At 38.1% G+C, this 21,268-nt stretch overlaps 1 protein-coding gene, 1 long non-coding RNA gene and 1 pseudogene across 2 annotated transcripts; 1 reads left to right on the plus strand and 2 right to left on the minus strand.

Annotated features, from left to right (window-relative positions):
* Positions 1 to 945: 945 nt before the first annotated feature.
* Positions 946 to 2,154, plus strand: LOC106293091. The gene is made up of 3 exons (XR_001260353.1): positions 946 to 1,268; positions 1,345 to 1,389; positions 1,879 to 2,154. It is a non-coding gene; the product is annotated as an uncharacterized LOC106293091 (long non-coding RNA).
* Positions 2,155 to 4,276: 2,122 nt separating this feature from the next.
* On the minus strand, positions 4,277 to 4,921 carry LOC106292185. The gene has a single exon (XM_013727803.1). The coding sequence runs from the start codon at positions 4,919 to 4,921 to the stop codon at positions 4,277 to 4,279; it is 645 nt and encodes a 214-aa protein (XP_013583257.1).
* A 3,525-nt stretch (positions 4,922 to 8,446) lies between these two features.
* On the minus strand, positions 8,447 to 11,811 carry LOC106292186 (annotated as a pseudogene).
* Positions 11,812 to 21,268: the final 9,457 nt, after the last annotated feature.

The raw sequence follows: 21,268 nt of genomic DNA on the forward strand, positions 1-21,268 counted from the left end.
AAAACATCTATTAAATAAAAATTAATCTATCACATATAAAATTGATAAAATAACAATAAAATGTTAAATCAAACATGAAAACAAACATCATTTGTAAACAATATGTATTGCCTTATAGAGAGTAGACTTTTTATTTCAATGAGCAAATTATAAAATACTTATTTATAACTAATTGTGTACTTAAAGCATTTATTAGAATTTCAATATTTATTATTATATATAATATTACCACAAATATTGAATTTAATAATTGGAATACTTATATATATTTTAAAATATTTATATTAACTATTAATTTCGGATTTTTCGGGTTACCCGTTCGGATTCGGTTAATACCACTTCGGGTTCGGATATTTTTTGTACCACCCTACGAAACCCGTTCGGATATTTTACGTTTCAGGTCGGATAACGGGTCGGATTTTTCGGTTCGTGTTCGGTTCGGATTTCGGGTTCCGGATTTTATGCCCAGGCCTAATGGCAGTTTTAAGAGTGATGTTTGCAGAGAAAATGGTGGAGTTCGACCTAACTCTAATGATCTCGTCCAATTAACGAAGAAGCTGGGGGAGTTCTGCGTAGCTGAGAGACGATGAAACCAATTGCCGACGGAGTTGATGGCGGCGAGCTGATGACGACGGAGGAGCTGATAATGGTGGAGCTGAATGTGATCACACAAAGGTAAGAGATGATAAAGATCTCAATTTCTCTCTAATATTTTTTTTTAAAATATATAATTAGAAAATAAGCCGATGGACACTATGGTAATTCGCCTCTTTAATGAAACCTATTTGAAATCAGAAGGACTATCTCTCCTCTCTTAGAGAGAGGTTTTCTCTCAAAGAGATCTCTACCCTCTTCACAAAAACAGATCTTTCAGAGGGTTAGAGCACCATTAACCAGGTGCTTAATGGGTTGCTTATTGGGTTTTGGATTAAAAAAAAGGAAAAGAAAAGAATTAGAGAAGCAGCGATGCTTAATTAAGCCTCAGAAGCAGCGTGTCTTATTGGACACGTGTTTTCCAAACAACGCTCTGTGTTCCTTTCTCTCTCTCTCTCGTGAAACGGAAACATCTCGTTCTCTCTCTCGACGACTCCGTCTTCTCTCTCGACGAAATCGACGCCTCCTCGACGCTAAGCGCAGCTCAAACCCGACACAGTGCCCAAGTTCCATGAAGCTTTACCTGCTCTGACCGACTAACTCATCGGCGCGATGATGTCTCCTCTGTGGCGATCGGATGATCCAAACCTCATCCAAGAACCTACCGTCTACAGGTTTTTGTATTCTTTTTTCATTTGCCACAAAGTTTATTAGTTTCTGTGGGTTTTAAAGTTGATGGCTTTTTATCAGGTTGAATGAAGCAGTGATGCATTTTGGTGAGAGTATAAAGGAGATGTGTGTTCCTTTTCTGCTGTTATGACATACGTTCAAGATGTTTAAGGCTATTAGAGATCTTGTCTTTTTCCTCTGGAATCTGTGGATTTGATCTCTCTGATTCACTTAGTAGCCATAAGAATCTCCTTTTTGCTTTGTTTATGTCTCTACTATAAAAGATTACTAAAAAAACTGAGCCACTTGGGATTGTTTTATACCAGAATCTATTTACATGTTAGTGTTTGCTTGTGGAGAAAGATTGTTTATTTGAGTATGAAGTCTTGTTTGCATATCTGTGCTATTGCAAAGTTAGTATCTTTTTTAAGAGTCAAGTAAAGGATATCAAGCTTATGTTTTTACTAGTTCCAAGTAAATGATCTAGAGATCTGAAGGACTAGCTATGTCATTGATTCAAATTCAATCTCTTTATGTGAAAAAATGTTGTAATCTCTTTATTGTGCTTGAGAAAGGCCTGAACTTTGACATGTGTTACTACTTGGTGATCATCAGGTGAAAGAAAAATCTACTGAAGATGTGCAGACCTCTCAACCGAGCGGAACACACTCGGATCTTTCAATTCAAATACCGCCTAGACCAATCCCATTCGGTGGTGCCGGGCGTATCCCAAAAGGTTCTCTGAAACAAGCGCAGGTACATGTTTCTAACAGATGTTAACCAAACAGATACAGACCTGTGAGAAAACTTGAGGTCCGCATAATAATTGTATGAGTAATAGATTGAGTCATGTGCACTGTTTTTGGTGTAAAGCATGTCAACGTTTAATCATTGAGAGAAATTGCATATTCATTGAAAGAAATGTGCACTGTTCTTCTTCTTTTTTGCATGCTTTGGTTTTTGTAGTTCATTGCTATAATAATTTACTTCTTTTCTTTATCTCTCCGCTGCACTTTAGGTTAGTAGTCTTGACTTACGAGTACTTGTTCCTTTGGCCATGTTATTTGGAACTATAGAATTGCTTGTTTCTGTGAGAACTAGAGAAAGTTTGAGCTTTATTTTGGTTTATAAATTAGTTGAAACTGTTGGATCACAGTAACCCAATTTGGCTGATTCTATCTTCTCTCCTTGTCCTAGACTAGTACACATGAAAGACTACTTGTTTTCATTCTTCTTAACTTGTTTCATTGTAATTTTCTTTTTTTAAAACCCTCTAAATAAGATACTTGTATTGGAGGACACAAATTTAGAGGTATCTTAAATAAAATTCTTAACACACATTTATTACTAAAAAAAATGATTAAGAACCCCATTAGGGATGCTAGGGATAATCATGATCTTAGAGTCTGACTAGAGAGGGAGAGTGTTCTGTTTTTTTTTGTTATAATATAAACATTCGATCGAAAGATCGAACTTTCGATTCCGCTTGTCGGATTTTGTCCCTTCGTTAGGCGATCATGATTTCTTTTTTTTTGAACTGATTTTTCATATTAAAAGCAAAAGGAATGAAAAAGATACAAGCCTAATGGCCCTTAGTTTTACACAGCAGCCCAGTTTTTCAAAAAGAATAGCCCATTAAGTGACCCAAATCAAGAATCATAAAATGCCCTAAAAGGCCCAAGGAGGAACATAGGAAGTAACGAGAATGGGGAGGGACTTTCTGTACGTGACGCTCATCACGCTAACCACCTCTGCATCATGATCGAAGACACTGCTGGATTGCTAGTACGGAGGGAGAGAATACGGTCCTTTATCTGCCTATCTATCTGTCGGATCAGAGAAGAAGGAGGACGGAAAGTCTGGCGGTGGAGCCTGAAGTTACGCTCTGATCAGGACCAGTAGAGACACGATTGCCAACAGAGGAGGGAGAGAATACCTAGGGGGGATCGGCGATTCAGATGTTGTAGCTGATCAAGGACTCTGCTCCAGTCTCTCTCTGGAGTTTGAGTACATCGCTGAAATAAATAGCTCAAAATCTCCCAAGTGTAGGAGCATTCGAAGAAGAGGTGATTACGGCTCTCTGGTTGCACGTTACATAACAGACAGAGTGGAGAGGTTCCAAGGCCCCAGCCAATCAGTCTGTCTCTAGTTGGGCAACGATCGAGCACCAGCAACCAAGAGAGGAAGCTCTGTCTAGGAATGCCTCCTTTGTTCCACACTGTTTGGTGCCATGGAACCGAAGGACCATGCTGCATCAGGTGATAGTAGACTTTCCCTATTGAGTATCTGCTCGACTGTCTTCCTTCAATTTCCCAGACATAAGTATCTTCTTCTTCATTTAGGTGGATTGTTGTTAGTATGGCATGGACCTCAACCTGAGATTCAGACCGAGCAGGAGGAATCTGCCAAGTCCCATTAGTGTAGAGAGATGCCAGCGTTGCCTGCGCGGGTATGCCAAGAGATGTGGAGCCAAGTTGAAGATGTTGTCTCATACTTCCTACTTCAGACCAGTTGTCTGTCCAGAACCGACAACTGAGCCCATTTCCCACCCTTAACTTAATCCACTGGTAGAGCAGCGGGCTAAGCTTAAGGAGTTTGTTTACTTGCCAAGAGAACCTTCTGTTTGGTGTTGTAGTCCATAAGTTGCTCAGGTTTCCTTGCAAGACTTCTTCAACAAACCAAGCTGAACGATCCGATAGAAGTAAGTAGTATCTTAGGCGTGTCTGAACGATCCGATAGAAGTAAGTAGTATCTTGGTCACCTTCCTTAAGCCAATTCACCCGAGATCTTTTCTTAAAGTAGCTCTCTTCTATCACACGTAAGAAATTCCATCTCTCCAGAGCCTGTTTCTCCAGCTCAAACAACTGAGGAGTAGGGGATTGCATCACTTGTACCTGCACAGCTTGTAACAACTGGTTAGCCTCACTAACTCTCATTTGTATTTGTGAAAAATTCTCTCGGTTCGGTGCTTTTAGCTCTCTTTTAATTTGCTTTTGTTTCCAGCATAGAGCTGTTAGGTTCCAGACAATGCTTCCGGCTTGTGTCCATGCGTCATCAACCACCTGAAGAAAGTTCGGTGCTTGGTCAGATAGTTGTAGAATTTGAAAGGACGGATTCCATGGGTAGAAATTTTATAGGCTAAGTCAAGGATGCAGGGGCTACGGTCATAGGTGAGGGCGGGAAGGAAGAAGGAAGAGCAGTTGGGGAAGAGATTTAGAACTTGGCTGTTGATGAGAAGACGGTCGAGCTTTTTCGCTACAGGAAAGTCAGGTTGTTTATTGGTCCAGGTGAAAACCGGTCCTTGATAGCGAAGATCATAGAGGCCAATTTGTGTGAGGCAGTCTTTGAACTCCACCATACGGCTTGAAAGGCAGTTAACTTCGGGATTTGAGTGTTCAGAGAAATGCATAACCTGGTTGAAGTCACCGCCCATGATCCAAGGAACTTGATCAAGCGAGAAAGTGTTGGAAGTGTTTAGAAGCTCCACCCACAGATCTGTTCGCTCCTCTGCCTCATTGGAGGCGTAAATGGCAGTGTACACAAAAGGTTGGGATCCTGGTAGCTTGATCTCGCAAGTGACTGCCTGTTTGGACTGTTGCAGGACCCTCAATGCCACTGTATCCTTCCAGATAAGTATAATTCGACTTTCTTCATCCATGGAATGATTCGAAGTATAGTTCCATCCTCGACAGAGTTTACTCATTAGGTGACTTAGGTTATGATTCTTGATATGGGATTCTAGTATGACTCCAAAAGAAGGCTGTTGGCTTGCAAGCCATTGACAAAAAGGGGCATGCTTGTCCGGGTCATTCAATCCGCGGACATTCTAAAAAAATATTTTAGTATTCATAGGGCTAATCAATGACCTCTTCACTGGGAAGAGGACCTTGAGAAGACAAAATAGCAAAAGGGTTAGAGCCAAAAGTAGATATATCTGAAGGGGCTGAAGGAAGAAGGAAGAAGGAAGAAGGAAGAAGGAAGGGGGGGGGGAGGGGGCGAATGGGTGATTTGGGAACAGAGAAATAGTTTAGTTGGTCAGTGAATGAAGGGAAGGTTTGGGTGGAGCTGGGGCAAGGTCTTTTCTTTGGTTGTCCAGGAGGGGAGGTAGGAGAAACAAAAAGTGACAAAGGTTTATGAGGGAATGGCAGAGGTGGCATTAGTTTAGATGGATGGGGGGAATGGTTTGGTTTAATATGAGGGTTCTTTGTGGGGAAGGAGGCAAGGAAGAAGGGAGAATGTGGGTGGGTTTTTCTAAGGGAGGGAGGGAACAGGGCGGAGGGTCCGGGGGATGGGAGCTAGAAGAAGCCATCACAGCAGTACAGGCAGGAGGGGAAACCGAAGCCTCTTCCACAAAGGTAGAGGAACTATCCTTCTTAGGGACTATTACATTGGCTTCAGGTTCCTTTCCTTTACGATGGACTGTGTTTTGCTTCGCAGGTTGAGGCAGCTGGAGACAATTTTTCATAATGTGGCCAAGCTCATTGCAATGTGAGCATGTAGGAGGGACCCAAGGGTAACTAACCGAGACCTCCACCACTTCACCAGATTGTCGTGTGTATTCAACTACTGAAGGCAGCGGCTTGGTGAGGTCGACAGCAACTTTAACATGAGACATTGTCAGGCTGACCAAGTTAAGGGTGAAATCATCAGTCTCTTTGGGCTCTCCAACAAGTCCAACTATTAAGCTATAACCTTCAGAGTGCCTCAGGTCCAAAGGAATTCCTTTGAGGTGTGCCCATATTTGAACAGATTCTAGAGGAGGAGAGGTAGTGGAAGCAGAGGAAGACCATTGTACAGCTTGAAACATGGAATCCCTGACATACCAGACTCGTTTTTCCAGTATCTTCTGCCTAAGATAGTCTGATGGGATCCTTACAAGTATAGATCGTGTGTGAGGATTGGAATGAATCTCAACGCGAGTACCTTTACCCCACAAATGGTTTAGAACTTTTTGGGTATGGTTGAAAGGCGGTGGGCGACCATTGAAATAACACACGATGAAGTCCTTATGCATTTCAGCTCCCTTCTTAAACACTCTATCAGGGATGAGCACACAAGGACGACCTGATTCAGAGACAGTGACTGGCGCAAGTCTACGGAGGGTCTTATCCACAGATTTACGGAGCCTTTCAGCGAGATTTGGGTGAGTATTTGAAGCTGTTTCAGCAAAAGACGGGGGAGGAGGGGGATGGCTTGGCTACGGGGGGAGCACAGGTTCAGGTGGCACACAGGTAGGGTTTGGAGGGAGGACAATATTGGGTTTTGGAGTTGGTAAGTGAGCAGGAGGGGGAATAGTAGGGATTGAGTTAGAATGGTTTTGAAAGGGTAAGTTGGAGGAACAAGAGGCTTTGTTTGTTTGAATAGGGGAGGAAGTTTTAGGGGGAAGAACTTTGAAGTTTGTAAGGTCACGAACAGTGTTCCTAAATCTAGAATTATCTGAGATAGGAATCACTGAAGTTGGTTTTTCCGACATCCCAATTAGGGATTCAGTTGGGTGGGGGGGGGGAAGCGGGCTAAGGAAAGGGGGTTATCAGGGTCGGGGTCAGGCGGGTCGGGAGGGGTGAGCAGCCGACTATCACCAGGGGTGAGACGTGACAGAGACAAGGCGGAAGCACTGTTGGCTGGGAACCAGGGGTTCGCCATCGACGAGAGAGAAAAGCACTTTTTTAATGTCTCTTTAATAACCAAAAGCTAGGCGATCATGATTTCGCTTTGGCGAATTTCAGTTTAAATAAATCTCGAGTTAGCTCGGAACTTTTGATGTGTTTTGATTCAAGCCAGAGCTTTTATTCACTCTTTTCATTTATCTCTGAGCTTGAGTCTGTCTTCTCCAATCTAGTTTGGTTGGAGATTGAACTGCTTCTTTTCACTGTGTTCTTCATTTTAATCCCGTTGAATACCTTTTCAGATATCTTCTTCACTGTCACTTCAATTGTTTTCTAGGAGAATCAGTCTTCACTTTTGTTGTGCCTTCTATGGCGTATGGTGAAGCCTCTCCGGTTGAAAGAAGGTTGGGTAAGATGGATTCTTCAAAGTCGCTGTTGGAATAGGTTCAGCAAAGCTGGCGTTTCTGAAACGGTCTAGCATAGGATCTTCCTTCAACTTTGACAGAAGATTTCCCAGACTTATTCCAGTGAAGTAAGGTCCCTCTGTTTGAGTGTTAACGGCGAAGGTGGAAAGCCTTACAAGCGAAGATCATCAAACCCTGCGGCAAGCTAGTTCAGATCGGAACTAACGGCGGAGCTGTGACTCTCGATCCCCATCTATGCGAGCTGTGTGGAAACGTGTCGAATTTCTGAGGCTAAAAGCTCATGCACGAGGATGTGATTACACGTGTATCATCTTATCTATCCAGACGTCGTGTGCTCTTACTGCAATGTTATAGTAGAGATAATGATTCTGATCAATAATAGGTCTGGGTTTGGGCTTAAGTTTTATTGTAATGATGTAACCTATGAGAATTGGGTTTAATGATGTGTAGCTTGTAATTTAGCCTATGGGCTTGATAAATGAAATTGAAAGTCGACAAAAAAAAAATGAAACCTATTTAGGTGATTTTGAGCTTTGGGTGCTATTTTGGGTAGAAAAATTTGATTGAAGGTCATTTGAGATTTGAGGCCATTTCTCTTGAATATATAATATAATCATTAACCCAAGAAAAATCAATGGAAGTGAAACAATGCTTGGAATCATTCGTGTGATGTGGAGATATGTGGAACTAGTTTTAGGTTTTAGATAACCAGTATTTACTTGAGGTTGATGCAGTTACGAAACATACACCATGAGGTTTGCTGAAATTCAGGTTTTTATTTTAAAACGTGATAATAATTGACGAATAATGTAGATAACTAGTAGAGAGAAAGTTACTGATCTCATTGTTAATCACATATTTTTGGTGTGTTTTCTCTTTTAACATCAGTCGCATGTTTTCTTATCTTTAGCTTCGTTAGCTTATAGTGGTCGTTTTTTGCAACTTGAGGACAGTAAAAGAACAAGTGAGATTTCCCTTTTGTAATTTGAGTCACTGACCCAAGCTTACAATTACCTTTATCAGAGTTATAATTTACTTATAAGTTAAACTGATTGTGTTAGAAAAAAAAAAAAAAAAAAGTTAAACTGATTAGCTCGCAACGTTGGAACTATGCAAATCTTGATTGATCTGTTATTACTCTTTTCAAGTCTTGTTAGCTATTGGTTCTTACTTCTCAGTGACAGGGAAAGTAGGGACTGGTTCCAACTTTGGATGCAACTTATTGATGTCCACAATCAAAATACAGATACACAAACAGAGTAGAAGAAGAAAGGCATATATTAAATTATCAGATCATACAAAATTGGTAGGTGAAGACAAAACAGAAGCCGTGGGTGTACTGTGTACAAAACTATTAACTCATTTCTGGAGATGATACTGAGAAAGAAAGTCTTGATACGAAGAAGAACGATCTTGCCATTGAGAAACAAGCGCCTTGCACATAAACATATCATCCAACACCTCAAGCCCTGATCTTCCTCCACCAACAACATCATCATACTGTCTTTACGACACACTTTGGAGACAAACTTTGTGAGTTCTTCTGAATCATCTGTCTTTGTGATTGGAGAATAAGCAATGAACCGCTTCTTCTCCTTCTGTGAAAGCCACATGACATCGTCAAGTGGTATGGTTGTCTCGCCTGCACCTGAGTTTGCCATTTCACTAGCCGCTTTGGAGATTTGGTTGCACCTCTCAGCGAACTCTGCATCTGGCGAGAATAACTCTTGTTGTTCTAAATTTACACAACCGTTGCGGAGCTCGTGTAATGTTAAGAGAACTGGGAGTGGGAGAACAGGACCAATGAGGTCAACACCAGGCCGCACTCTTGTTTCCATAAAAGAAAAGGCGGTAGCTGCGGAAACTCCGGAACAGATAAAAACTCGAGAGACGGTTTCTTCTTGTCTAACAGAACACCTTCAACCTCAGTGTAGTTTGAGAACGCAAGCAACAGAACATCTATAGGTAAGCTTGACCAGGTCTCTCTCAACGCGATGTCCAAAACGCTCGTTGGTGAGTTGATACTGTCGAAGACTGCAGTAACTGTGGAGGAGCATCTGTCTCTACCGAACCCGCAGAGATTCAGCTTCTCGCATAGCTCCTCCTGCTAGGTTAAGCTGAGAGGATCGCTCTTCTTCTTCGAACCTCCTGATGGTCTCTTTTTACTAATCCTCGATTCTACGAACCTGGCGAGGTTCCCTTTTGTGTAAGCAGAAAGATAGTCTAGCTCGAGGTATTTGAACCGACGAGGGAGTTTGTATATGTTATCATCAGGGAAGTACAATAAGTTCACCTCGTCAGAGGTGGAGTCTCTGTGAGTCACTACTCCTCCCAAGCTAGGAGAAGAACGAAACTTGAGTGCTTCTAGCTTCCCCGAGGATTTTAACTGAATCAAAGTAAACCCATCTGATGAACTGAGTGATGGAAGGTACTTGTTTAAAACTCCAAAGCCAAGAACAAGAACTCTCTTCTTCTGCCAATCGATCCAGACGGGGAGAGACTCTTTCATTATCACTTCTCTAATTGCACAATCTCCACATAGACATTTACCAGCTGGTGAGAGTAGATTGTGTGGAAGCTCCCAGACATACAAGGAAGAAGGATCACTGGCAACAGAAGGAGAAGGTCCATAACAGAACATCTGAGACTCCGCATTCCCAAACGACCCTACTACAACGCATGAAGTGGTTGATTCATCTGTCCGAAACCCGAGATCAGACAAGCTATAAACATCAATAAAGCAAAGCTTCTCAACATCATGCTGCCATTTCAACAAAAGCACTCCTGACCTCTGATCACAAAGATACAGATAGCTCCTAAAAGCTAGAAGAAACCCAAAACTATGGTCACTACTACCCGCCTTGGCAAACGCAACAAACTCTTCAGTTCCAGCCATGTCCAGACTCTCAGACTCCAACAAAGCTCTCACACTACAACAACTCCCAGAGGTTCTGGTGATAACAAAAACTGAATCAGACCGAGCAACGATAAAAGCCCCAAGCCTCCAACCAAACTCACACCCTAACCAACACTTCCCTTGATAATCCTCCCACGAAACCTTCATCTTGCAACCTCTGAATCCACTGCAATGTCTCTCATTCAGTTCAAACACAAAGACCTCGCCGTTCTCTAACAACACCAAACACTCTCCACTAAGCTGAGAGCTCCAAGAAGCGCTAGCAACCAAAGAGCTCTTAAACTGTTGACCTCTAATGTAACTCAAAACCGGTCTGCCTCGAGACTATCGTACTTGACGCAGTACCAATGAACCGAATACAGCAAACAAACCATAACGTAACCCAACTCATTATGTACTCTCAAATCACCACTCGGTTGCACTAATATCTTCAAAACTCTAGAAAAGAACCGCTCTTTCGCTACAAAGACTTCACCTTTATCCAAACCCATGACCCGGATGTCATCCCCGGAGACGGAAACCACCACCAACCCGAGATGATCGGGGAAAGTAGGCCTGGGCATTTTAACCTGGACCCGAAGACCCGAACCGGAACCGATCCAAAAATACCCGATCCAGAACCGGACCGAAAATTTACAAGTATCTTTTGGGTCTAAATTTTGTTTACCCGAAAGAACCGAAACCGAAAAGGAACCGACCCGAATAGACCTGGACCCGAAAAAAACCGACCCGAATAGACCCGACCCGATAAGAACCGATTTGTACCCGACTTAAAAACATGTATATCTAAAACTATGATGTTTTTGTGTTCTATTTTATATATATTATTTTATGATTTAGTTGAAATATCTTTTGTTAACAACATTTGTTATTATTTTTTAACATTTTTAAAGTAATATAAAGCTTTAAAATATAAAATTTAGAGTTTTAAATTGTTTTATTTTAATTATTAATAGTTTCATTTAAGTTGTTTTGTAAAATTTTAGATATATATATGACAAATATTCAATTAAAGTTGATGGAATTGAGTATATCATGTCTTTTTCAGATCCTAAATACCCGAACCCGACTCGGATCCGATATGGACCCGAAAAATTACGGATATTTTAATTATAGACCCGAACCGATCCGGATCCGAAAAGAACCGACCCGAACCCGAACCAAAAATTTCTAAGTACCTATTAGGTCTAAATATTTAGGACCCGAAAAAATCCGGACCCGAAAAGAACCGGTCCGAACCCGACCAAGACCCGAACACCCAGGCTTAGGGGAAAGGTAGAAACTGGAGGCGGTTGTACGAGAGAACCCTAGCGGCTTCGTCGTTAGGATGGGTGATACGGAAGGAGGCCTCGATTGCTGAAGAAGATGACGGTGGGATGCCTCCGGAGACGGTGAGAAACCGGGCGTGAGTTAGGTGAGGGAGGCTGTGGAGAATCGGAGGAGAGAGTGAGGGAGAATAGAAGAGAAGCTGAGAATCTGATGGGTGCAAGAAGAACGGAGTGACTGGTTCTCCGGCGGAGTACACGGCGGCTTTGCGTCCCCACGCATCTACAACATCCATTGAGTTTTTTTTTTGAGGAAGTTCGGCGACGAGAGAGTTTTTTTTTTATTAATCTAAGCTTTTTTTTGTCAACAAACATAAGCCATTTATTAATCTAAGTTTATATATTTCCGGACATCTTTATTTTTCTTATAATTAACCTACATAAGCCATTTATTAATCTAAACTAATCTATATATTTCCGGACATCTTTATTTTTCTTATAATAAAGGCTAAGTTTTTGGTTGACAAAAAAAAAAAAGGCTAAGTTTTTGGTTATTTGTTGTATTATCAAAATTGCACAACTTGAATCCTGTGATTGATTGGTTGAATAGTGCATGTGATTAATCTTTTTGGTGGGTAGTTTTTCTAATTTGTTTGGACTTGTTTTGTTTTGTTGGTTCAGTTTAAGTTTTGGTGTTCGGTAATTTTTTTTTATGTATTTTGTATTGTGAATCGGAGTAGCTTCTACGCAACTAAAATCCGTTAGTAATAATGGCTTGTTAGATATTGTCAGTTTGTAGGCATTGTGAGATGTATTTTGCACAGTAAACGAAAGACAGTTTGTAAATTGGAACCGAAAACCGTTTATTGGCAATGATGAAGTGTAGACAGTTTGTAAATTGGAAGGATAGGAAACTCGTGAGATGCAACTGTTTTGTGAGTATTGCCGCTTCTTGTGGCTGTTTAGACGGCAGCAAGGGGTCCCTTTGGCTTCGCAACACCTTGCTGTTTTCATTCGCACTTTAAATATGTAGTTAGTCGTTCATAACGTTTGAGGTCTTTCTTGTTTCGTGTTTTAAAGTTAAGCTCCAGAAGAATGACAATGGTCAGTGGCTTGGCTTGTTCAAAGTGAGCAAGATTCTTGGTCTCATACGACAGAGAATTAAAAAGTTGACAAACAACCCATCATTGGTCTCATATAACAATGATGCATAGAATTATAAACAAATTGACAAACTTGGTTATAACATAGAAAACTCTATTTGATGACAAAGATGTCTTCTTTTACAAAGCGTAGCGTGCAGCGCCAAACAATGGCATCTCCGAGACAGAAAATCACAAGCTCTTGGCTACTTATCTTGTAGTGAAAGAATCAACGTCACAGATTACTTTTATAACACATGGTGCAAACAAAAAGAGCTTTTAAATGTTGTCACTAGTTTTCACCAAAATGTTACCTTTAAAATACTGGCTTGGTATGCTTGCATCTTTAACTCCTCAAAGTCAATCTCCTTCCCGTTGATCACCATCTGGTTTGCTTACTGTTTCATAGCACCATGAGAATGGAAACATTATTGAGAGCTTATATCTGATCAGCTGAATGAAAACAACATCCTTGGATCAAAGTTTTAACATTTGTTACCTTTCAAGAGCAGAGCCAGCTTCTATGGTCAGCGTGTGGAGTTTCGATGGGCTGTTGGTCCGGCTTGGTCGTCTATGGCCATGTCGTCATGGTTCCGGAGATCTCTCTCTTATTTGCAGTGTTTCTACCCGGTGTCATTTTCCTTTCCGCCTTTGAAGTTACCGGAAAGCTTCTTTGGTGCCTGCTCCTGAGTGTTTATTGTGGCCCACTAGTAGAAAAAAACCAAATACACACGTTCACTTTTCGTGGCTATGAAAGTTATTTCGTAGCTATATAGAGAACATGACACGAAAAGCTACGAAAACCAAATCGTACGTATACGATCGTAGCATATTCGGGTTCGTAGCAAAAACGTTTCACGACGCTACGGTTTTTGCTTCGATAGGTAACGTAGCAAAAGAAGATTTAGCTACGAACCTAAAACGTGGTCAATCGTAGCTTTTTTAAAAAAAATATTTAAAAAAAAAATCACAAATAAATCGAAATTTTAAATAAAAAAAATTAATTCGAAAACTGATTATAATTAAAATAAAATATTTTTAATATAAATTAAAGTTCGGTTTACAATTAAAATCCGGTTTACAGACTAAACCAGAATTAAAAAAAAAAAAAACCCAGAAAAAAAAACTAAACCTAATCTTCAAGCTTGAAGCCGCCTCCTCGACCTCACCGGATCTCAAAGATCTTCTTCTTCCTCTTCCAGCCTCAACCCGTGTGACGTGAATCCAACGACCACCACATCTGCCACAAATAGTGGTGGTCTTCTACTCTACTTCCAGCAAATCCAACAACCACCATATCATCTTCTTCTGCCGCAAGAACTCCTTTATAAAGAACAAAGATAAAGTGAGAACGAAAACAGAGAGAGAGAGAGAGAGATTACACAGGAGGAGACGAGGAGTGGAGGTGATGAGGAGGAGACGAGAAGGTGACGAGGTGGAGGGTGGCGACGGAGTTCGTGAGAAGAAGAACAGAAGAAAAAGTAGCTCGTGAAGTGGAATAGAGATGCAGATGAGATGAGGTGACGATGGAGTTTGTGAGGGGAGAAGTGAAGAAAGAGTTAAACAAAACCAAATCAATCTGATCTGTTGGATCAAATATTATCGATGGTTAGGATTAGATAATGGTGATCCACACCATTCCAAGATGGACCAATAAGAATTAAGCATTCTATTTCTTTAATAGTTTATTATTAGATTTCATAGTTTAGGATTATATTAATGGTTTTGTTGTTTATGATTCGATAGAATTGCAACTAAAATATATTATAATTTGGATTTGATAATTAAAAGTTTAAAGTTGAAAGATATTTATAATTGAAGATTTGGAATAAAGAAAATAGGTAATGAGGTATAGATTTATAGCATGAGTTTAAATTTTTTTAAACTAATTTAAAATATAAACTTGAAAAGTCCTAAATTTAGAATATGGGTTTAGGTTTGGGTTAATAATAACACAACTTGATTTAATATAATTTTATAAGTTATTTAATTAGTGTTTTATGATATAAAGTTAAATTTTTTTATATAAGGTTAATTTGGAGAATTAGTTTTGGGGTTTAGAGTAAAATTTGAGAATAACTTTTTAAAAATTTTAGATTAGTAGTTTATGTTTAAATTTTGGTGATTAAATTTGAAAATGTTAAATTTGGTGTTTGAAATTTATGATTTGAGGTATAAGGTTTATGGTTATAGGGTATGGTTTGGAATATAGTGTTTGAAGTATAAATTTAAGTTTGGAACTAAATTATAAGAAATATTAAAATTTAAATTTCAGTTTAAGATTTGTGTTTAATTTTGAAAATATTAGATTTAATGTTAATTCTTTTTCTTTGGTCATCAAATAAGCTTCTAATTCACTTAAATATAAATGGGTTTATATGGGGTTTAAACAAATGAATTTAAATTTAAATATAGATTTATAATATAGGATTTGATTAATGACTATGATTAAAGTTAAAAGTTTAGCCTAATTTAAAAGTTTTAAATATAACGTTAATGTTCATGATTAAAGTTTATTTGGAGTCTTAGGTTTGGGGTTTAGAGTAAAATTTGAGAATACAATTTGAAAATTTTTGATTAGTATCTATGTTTAAGTTTTGGTGTTTAAATTTGAAAAGGTTAAATTTGATGTTTAGATTTTATGATTTGGGATATAAGATTTAGAGCCATAGTATATGGTTTGGAATATAGTGTTTGAAGTTTAGTAGTTTTGGAAATAATTTTTTAAAAATATTAAATTTTGAGTTTAAGTTGATATTTGTTGTTAAACTTTGAAAATATTAGAGTTAATGTTTAGATTTATGATTTGGGTATAGAGTTTATATATAGAGTTTAGGGTTTGAAATATAGTGTTTGAGTTTAGAGTTAAAATTTGAAAAGTTATTTTTAAAGTGATTAAATTTGAGTTTAACTTTAAAATTTTGAGGTTATAGTATGAAAATATTAGAGTTTAAAGTTTTTTTTTAGAGTTTAGGGATTAGAAACATGGTTAGGGTATAGGGTTTCAAATAGCCACAAAAATTTTCGTAGCAAATCGTAGCTAAAAGACATTTTGTATATTAGCCACGTAATATTCATAGCAAAATCGTAGCAGTTTGTTGCTACGTTTACATTCATAGTAAAATCGTAGCTAATTTAGCTACGTAATTGATACGATTTGCTACGTTTTACGGTTCGTGGCAAATTTGTAGCAAATTCGTAGCTTTTCCCATTTTGCTACGAAAATAACGTAACAAATTCGTAGCTATAGCGAATTTTTCTACTAGTGGCCGTATCTTGGTCATCTATGCGACAATGTGACGGTGTAAAGCTAGCCGTTTTCCGGTTCTCGGAAACGGCAAGTAATGAGGTGGTCGTGCAGTCTGGGTGGTCTCTGGCTCTATGTCCTTCTCGATGACTTTGCTTGTTGAAATGGACATATCCCAGTGTCGATTGTGGCATTTACTCTCATCGGCAATGTTTGGTTTCTTCTAGCTTTCATGTCTTTAAGGAGTTTCTCTGGATTCGGCGCAGCTACCGTCTCGGACCCGTCTTCTTGCTTCCGGTTGAGGTTTATCTCTTAGCCGTTTTTCATGTTAATGTCATTTCGTTTATATCGGACCTTGCGCTTCAACTCCTAGGAATAAGCCTCTAGTTAGTGTTCTTGGAGCGGACCTTCATGACTCTCCGTGGTGCGAGGACGAGGTCCTGGTGGGTTATGCACTCTCGGGTTGGAGCTTAGGAGAAGAGACTAACTAGTTAGGGAAGGCGGTAACCCTGACGGTGTAGTTTGTTTTGATTTCCTGAGTTTATGGTCCGGCGGTTGAAGAATGAACGGTCCGGTAAAACTCGATTCTGTGTGTTGGCGCTCCTTTGAAAGGAAATTGGAGAATCAGTGGTCGGCTTAACCTTATGGTTTAGTTGACGTTGTTGGCCGCGTATCTCTGGTAATGATAGATGACCGGTTCTGGTCTCTTGAACCTGGATTCTTTCCCTCCCGCTGTTTGTTTTTCAGTTTAGCTTTCCATGTACTTAGTGATAAGCCTAGTCTATTGTCGTGTTTTACTGTTTCTCCATTAGCTTAACCGGAGGTTTGTTCCGGTTAGCCCTCTTTGGGATGATTAATTAATATATATAAAAAAAAAAGCAGAGCCAGCTGAGTCAAAGTATAGTCTCGCTCATAATCCTGATATAAAACAACACACCTCAGAAACACAATACAAACTCTTAAGACGTAGATAAAATGAGAGGTGGTTTCTTTGACATGAGCCCTCCATACTTGTTCTTTACAGCAGCTTCTTACACAATACAATAAAGATAGAAACCTCATGTTGTAATGATGGCATTAACTTCTCAGCCTCATTAGCGAGGTCCATTACGATGTCTATATAACACCACTGGAACCCAAAATATTTCTGCCCTAATGTATAGTATACAAACATTACTCAGCTAAAAACACATCATGAACCAATAATGGAAGCTAATAACTGAACTTGAAAGCTAAAATAAGATTCTTTCATCACATGATAGATATGCTTCATGTTTGATACAATCATGTCACACAAATGATATGTTCTAACAATTGCTAATGCTCACGAATTAGGCTAACTATGAACAAACCTGTAGCACTATATATATGAATGAAAGACATGGGGGATGCCATTTATGTTGTCTGAGTTTCAAGTCGATAGATAGGAAATAGTTTGAATAAGTGATGATATTTGTGGTTGTAACCATCCCTATTTACAGGATTAAAGGATCGGGGGAACATAAAGAGGGGGTGCATGATAGTTAAATGTGAGGAGAGGTGTATATTAAAGGATGTAAATGAAAAGCTTCTTTACTATTGTGAATGTAGAAGACATTACAGTGGCGGTTCGGTGAGGCGGTGAAGTTAAAGTATGTGAAGCAACGAAGACGATGATAAAAACTGAAAAGGACTTTTCTTTAGTGGGTGAAGATTTTCATTCCGAGGGAGATATGTAGCCCAAGCTAAAAATTTCACAAAATTGTGAACTAATCGTTTATTGTTGATGCCACATGTCACTATTACATAAGTCTAATTTCCTAAGTGGCAGAAGGGAGTGCAGGAAAGCCTTTTTATAAAATTCTTCTAAATAGCTATTTTTAAATTTATATCAGAAAAAATCTTTAAAGAGAAAAATAACAAAAAAGAGTTATTAAAAAGGTAAAATACCATTTTATCTCTTACTTTATAATTAAATATATAAAAAAAAATAAAAAAAAATTAATGCTATCCTAGAAATTTTCTCAATCTATATTATTAATTCAATATTATTATTTTATAAATAACTTTTACTTCTGTTTTTTTGTTTAATAAATGGAAAACTTGAGTTTCCCTTTTATTTTCTTTTAAGGTATTTAAAATAGTTTAAAGAAAGAAAACAAAAACAAAAGATAACTTAGCTAAAAATTCAAAAGAAAATTGAAGGGAAAGAGAACAAACAAAAAAAATTCATCCAAGTTCAATTTTGAGCTTCCTTTTTGCTTGTGGACCAACATTTGATTTCTTCTCAACCTAATAAAAAAAGGAATTGTAACTTAATTTAAAAACGAAAAGTAAATAAGTATTAATACTACCTTCATTTTCTTCAAATCAAATTGACTATCACTTTTCCAACTTGAGAATGGCTTCGAAGTCGGCGACATAGTCACACAATCCATCTGCTAAACTTTTTAAAAAAATAATCATCAATCTTAAATTAACATAACAAAAAGCTGGACCAAAATTAAATCATTATTACTTACCAGATACGCTATTGAGTTTGACAGCTTTGGAATGACCGATTCATGACTGATGCCATGGTGGTCCACTGCAACTGTCTCAGACGTGCATATTCGTGATTAGTCTAAAACTAATAGAAGAACATTCAATCTGAAATCAACCCTTAATACCTTTGGTTCAACTAGTTCAAAGAACCGTTATTTGCAAGCCATCAAAGTTGAATTTTGTGTTCATGTTGAGATTATCTGGTGGACCACCAATATACTTGTTACCTTGTTAATTTATTGACTTCAACAACCTTCACCAACATGTCTAATTAGTCTTCATAACCGACTTTATATTGCAGAAAATTGAGAAGTAACCATTATGATTTATGGTATTTAAATCATAATTATTTATCATCAAACATTTTAAAATTATATATCTAATTATCTATAATCAAATGTATTACATTTGATTGCACAAATTTTGATTTCTAAAATCAAACACAGTAAAATTTAGATGTAGTAGAACATCTTTTTATACAGTATACATTTATGATTTCCGCTACTTGTTTTAACAAAGCTAATTGTGAAACTCTATAAAAAAATAAAGTTACTCGTCACACATATCTCACAATTTTATATGCTTAAACACATAAATTTTAAGCATAAATTTTGTAAGCAAAAGGACATATCGCCTACTAATTACATGTCATCACTTATTTCTTTCTTTATACAATTAATTATTTCCTTCATTTAGTTCCAAACTGCTTTTTTTTTTACACTTTTGAACCATGAAATGCCAAACTGACTCAGATGGATGAGCATAGTGTGGCTTTCCTTTTCTTCGGGTTTTGAATTCCTTTTCCGATTATTATTATTTTGGTTTTCTTATAGATTCATTTTTAGGCACATCTAAGGTTAATGTTTTGTTTTTATTCAGACAATTCTGATTAGTAGAAAAAGAGGAAACTTGAGTTCCCCACTAAAAACAACCAAAATTTAATATGTGAGACACTCTTCTTTTTGAATTAGTCACACATGACCATAGTCTACAATAATTGGATAAAATAAACTCATGCCCTTATGCTAGTCCTAATATAAAACTTGTAGGAGGAGATTTTGCTAAGACTAAAGATGTTATTAGTGTTCTCTCTTAAAACAAAATTATTGTTTCATTAAATATAACGAGAAAACAGCCATTTCAATACTGAATTTACTCATTTTTGCAAAAGAAATACAAACTCTTCACTAACTAAAATAAATACCAAATTTATTTTAATTGAGCCCTTTTAGTATTACTTTTCGTCTAATATATATTCTCTGTGTTTCATAATAAATGTCATTTTAGCTTTTTTACTTATTTATTTTGTTTCAAAAAGTGTCATTCTACATTTTCAATGTAAATTTTTAAATTAATTCATATTCTTACCATTTTAAATGACCAATAGATATTTAGTTAAATTACTTTTATTTAAATAATTATATAATAAATATGTGTATATTAGTATATTTTGTTAATTTATTAATATGCGTGAAATATATCTAAATGACACTTATTATGAAACGGGGAGAGTATTGTCGTTTATAATTTTATATGCAGTTTAAGTTAATGGTGACTGAAACCCTCTTTTTCTTTAAAATTAAAACAGAACAAAATTACCAAATCAAAATACCTTAGAACTCTAATCCCAAAATCGATTCCTCTGATCTCTCTCTTCTATCTTCTATCTAGTTGTTTGATATCAAATGCAAAACATTTTTGAATGAATCCTTCAAATACGTCACATAAAAGTTGGGTATTCGTCTCCCCCAAAGCGAGAGAACCAGAACCTACTCATGATCCAATTCTCCCGTCCTGGGACAGGTCGAGCAGAGAAGGTCAGTGGTGGGGCTTGGTTCTTGTTATTGAATAGCTCAACACTCATCATTATGTTCCTTTTGCTTCTTTGATGAGATTTTTGGTCTTTTTTATTTTCGTTCTTAAACACCTAATTGCACGACTACCACAAGAATAACAACATCAGGAAACAGGTTTCAAAGAAACAATTAATACCAAATAAATACATTATACTCGACCATGCCATCAAATCCATTAAGCTTATAAGTCTCGGCCATAGTCTCTAGCGAACCTGAACGCACTGGTGCCTCCTATGATTGGAAACTCCTCACCTTCGTTAGTATAGGATTTCGTCCGTAGATCGAGATGCTGCTGCTGTTAAACTCTCCTTCCGTGAACACCAAGTTAAAGACCAGTGTGAAGCTTAAGTTGTTCATATCCGTCAATGCGTACATCCCTGAGCTCTCCCGACGTCCTTCGAGCTCGGATCGGGTCGGTGATCAACAGGTTTTCGGCAACCACCATCACACTACATGATGAAATGGCGGAAGAGGAGTGGGAGTGGAGGAACATGGCCAATGAGGTCAACACCAGGTTGTATCTTCTTTGACCATTTGCTGCTTTGGCGTGAAGGTTTCTGATAAGCTTGGTGAAAGCTTATCTGTTAAGTGACAGAAAGGGGAGAAGTTTGAGCAAGAGCAAAGGTAGAAGAGAAAGGAGATATAAAGAAATTAGGGATTGAACCCGTTGTTTGATTGATGATCGTAATCGATGAGTAATCTTACAGCAATAGTGATTACATATAGTGCAATAAAAAGGCTTAAATGCTAATAATAAAAATGGCCCATTAATGTTCAGACGTGGCCGATGAGTAGACTTATCAATACTCCCCAGTTGAGAACCGACTTGTCCTCAAGGCGGAACAACTTCAAAGACACCATCACCTGTCCTCCTTAGCTTATTTTCTGACTTGAGCTGTTAACAAAGGTGGTAACTCTTTCACGGCTGAATACTAACATATGTGACGAGACCATATGTTCTGGTGGTCTTGGAGAATGAAACTCTTCAAAGAACGGGGACACCCACACGTCTCGTCTTATGATT

Source organism: Brassica oleracea, chromosome C5, assembly GCF_000695525.1.
Source record: "Brassica oleracea var. oleracea cultivar TO1000 chromosome C5, BOL, whole genome shotgun sequence".
Classification (NCBI taxonomy): domain Eukaryota; kingdom Viridiplantae; phylum Streptophyta; class Magnoliopsida; order Brassicales; family Brassicaceae; genus Brassica; species Brassica oleracea.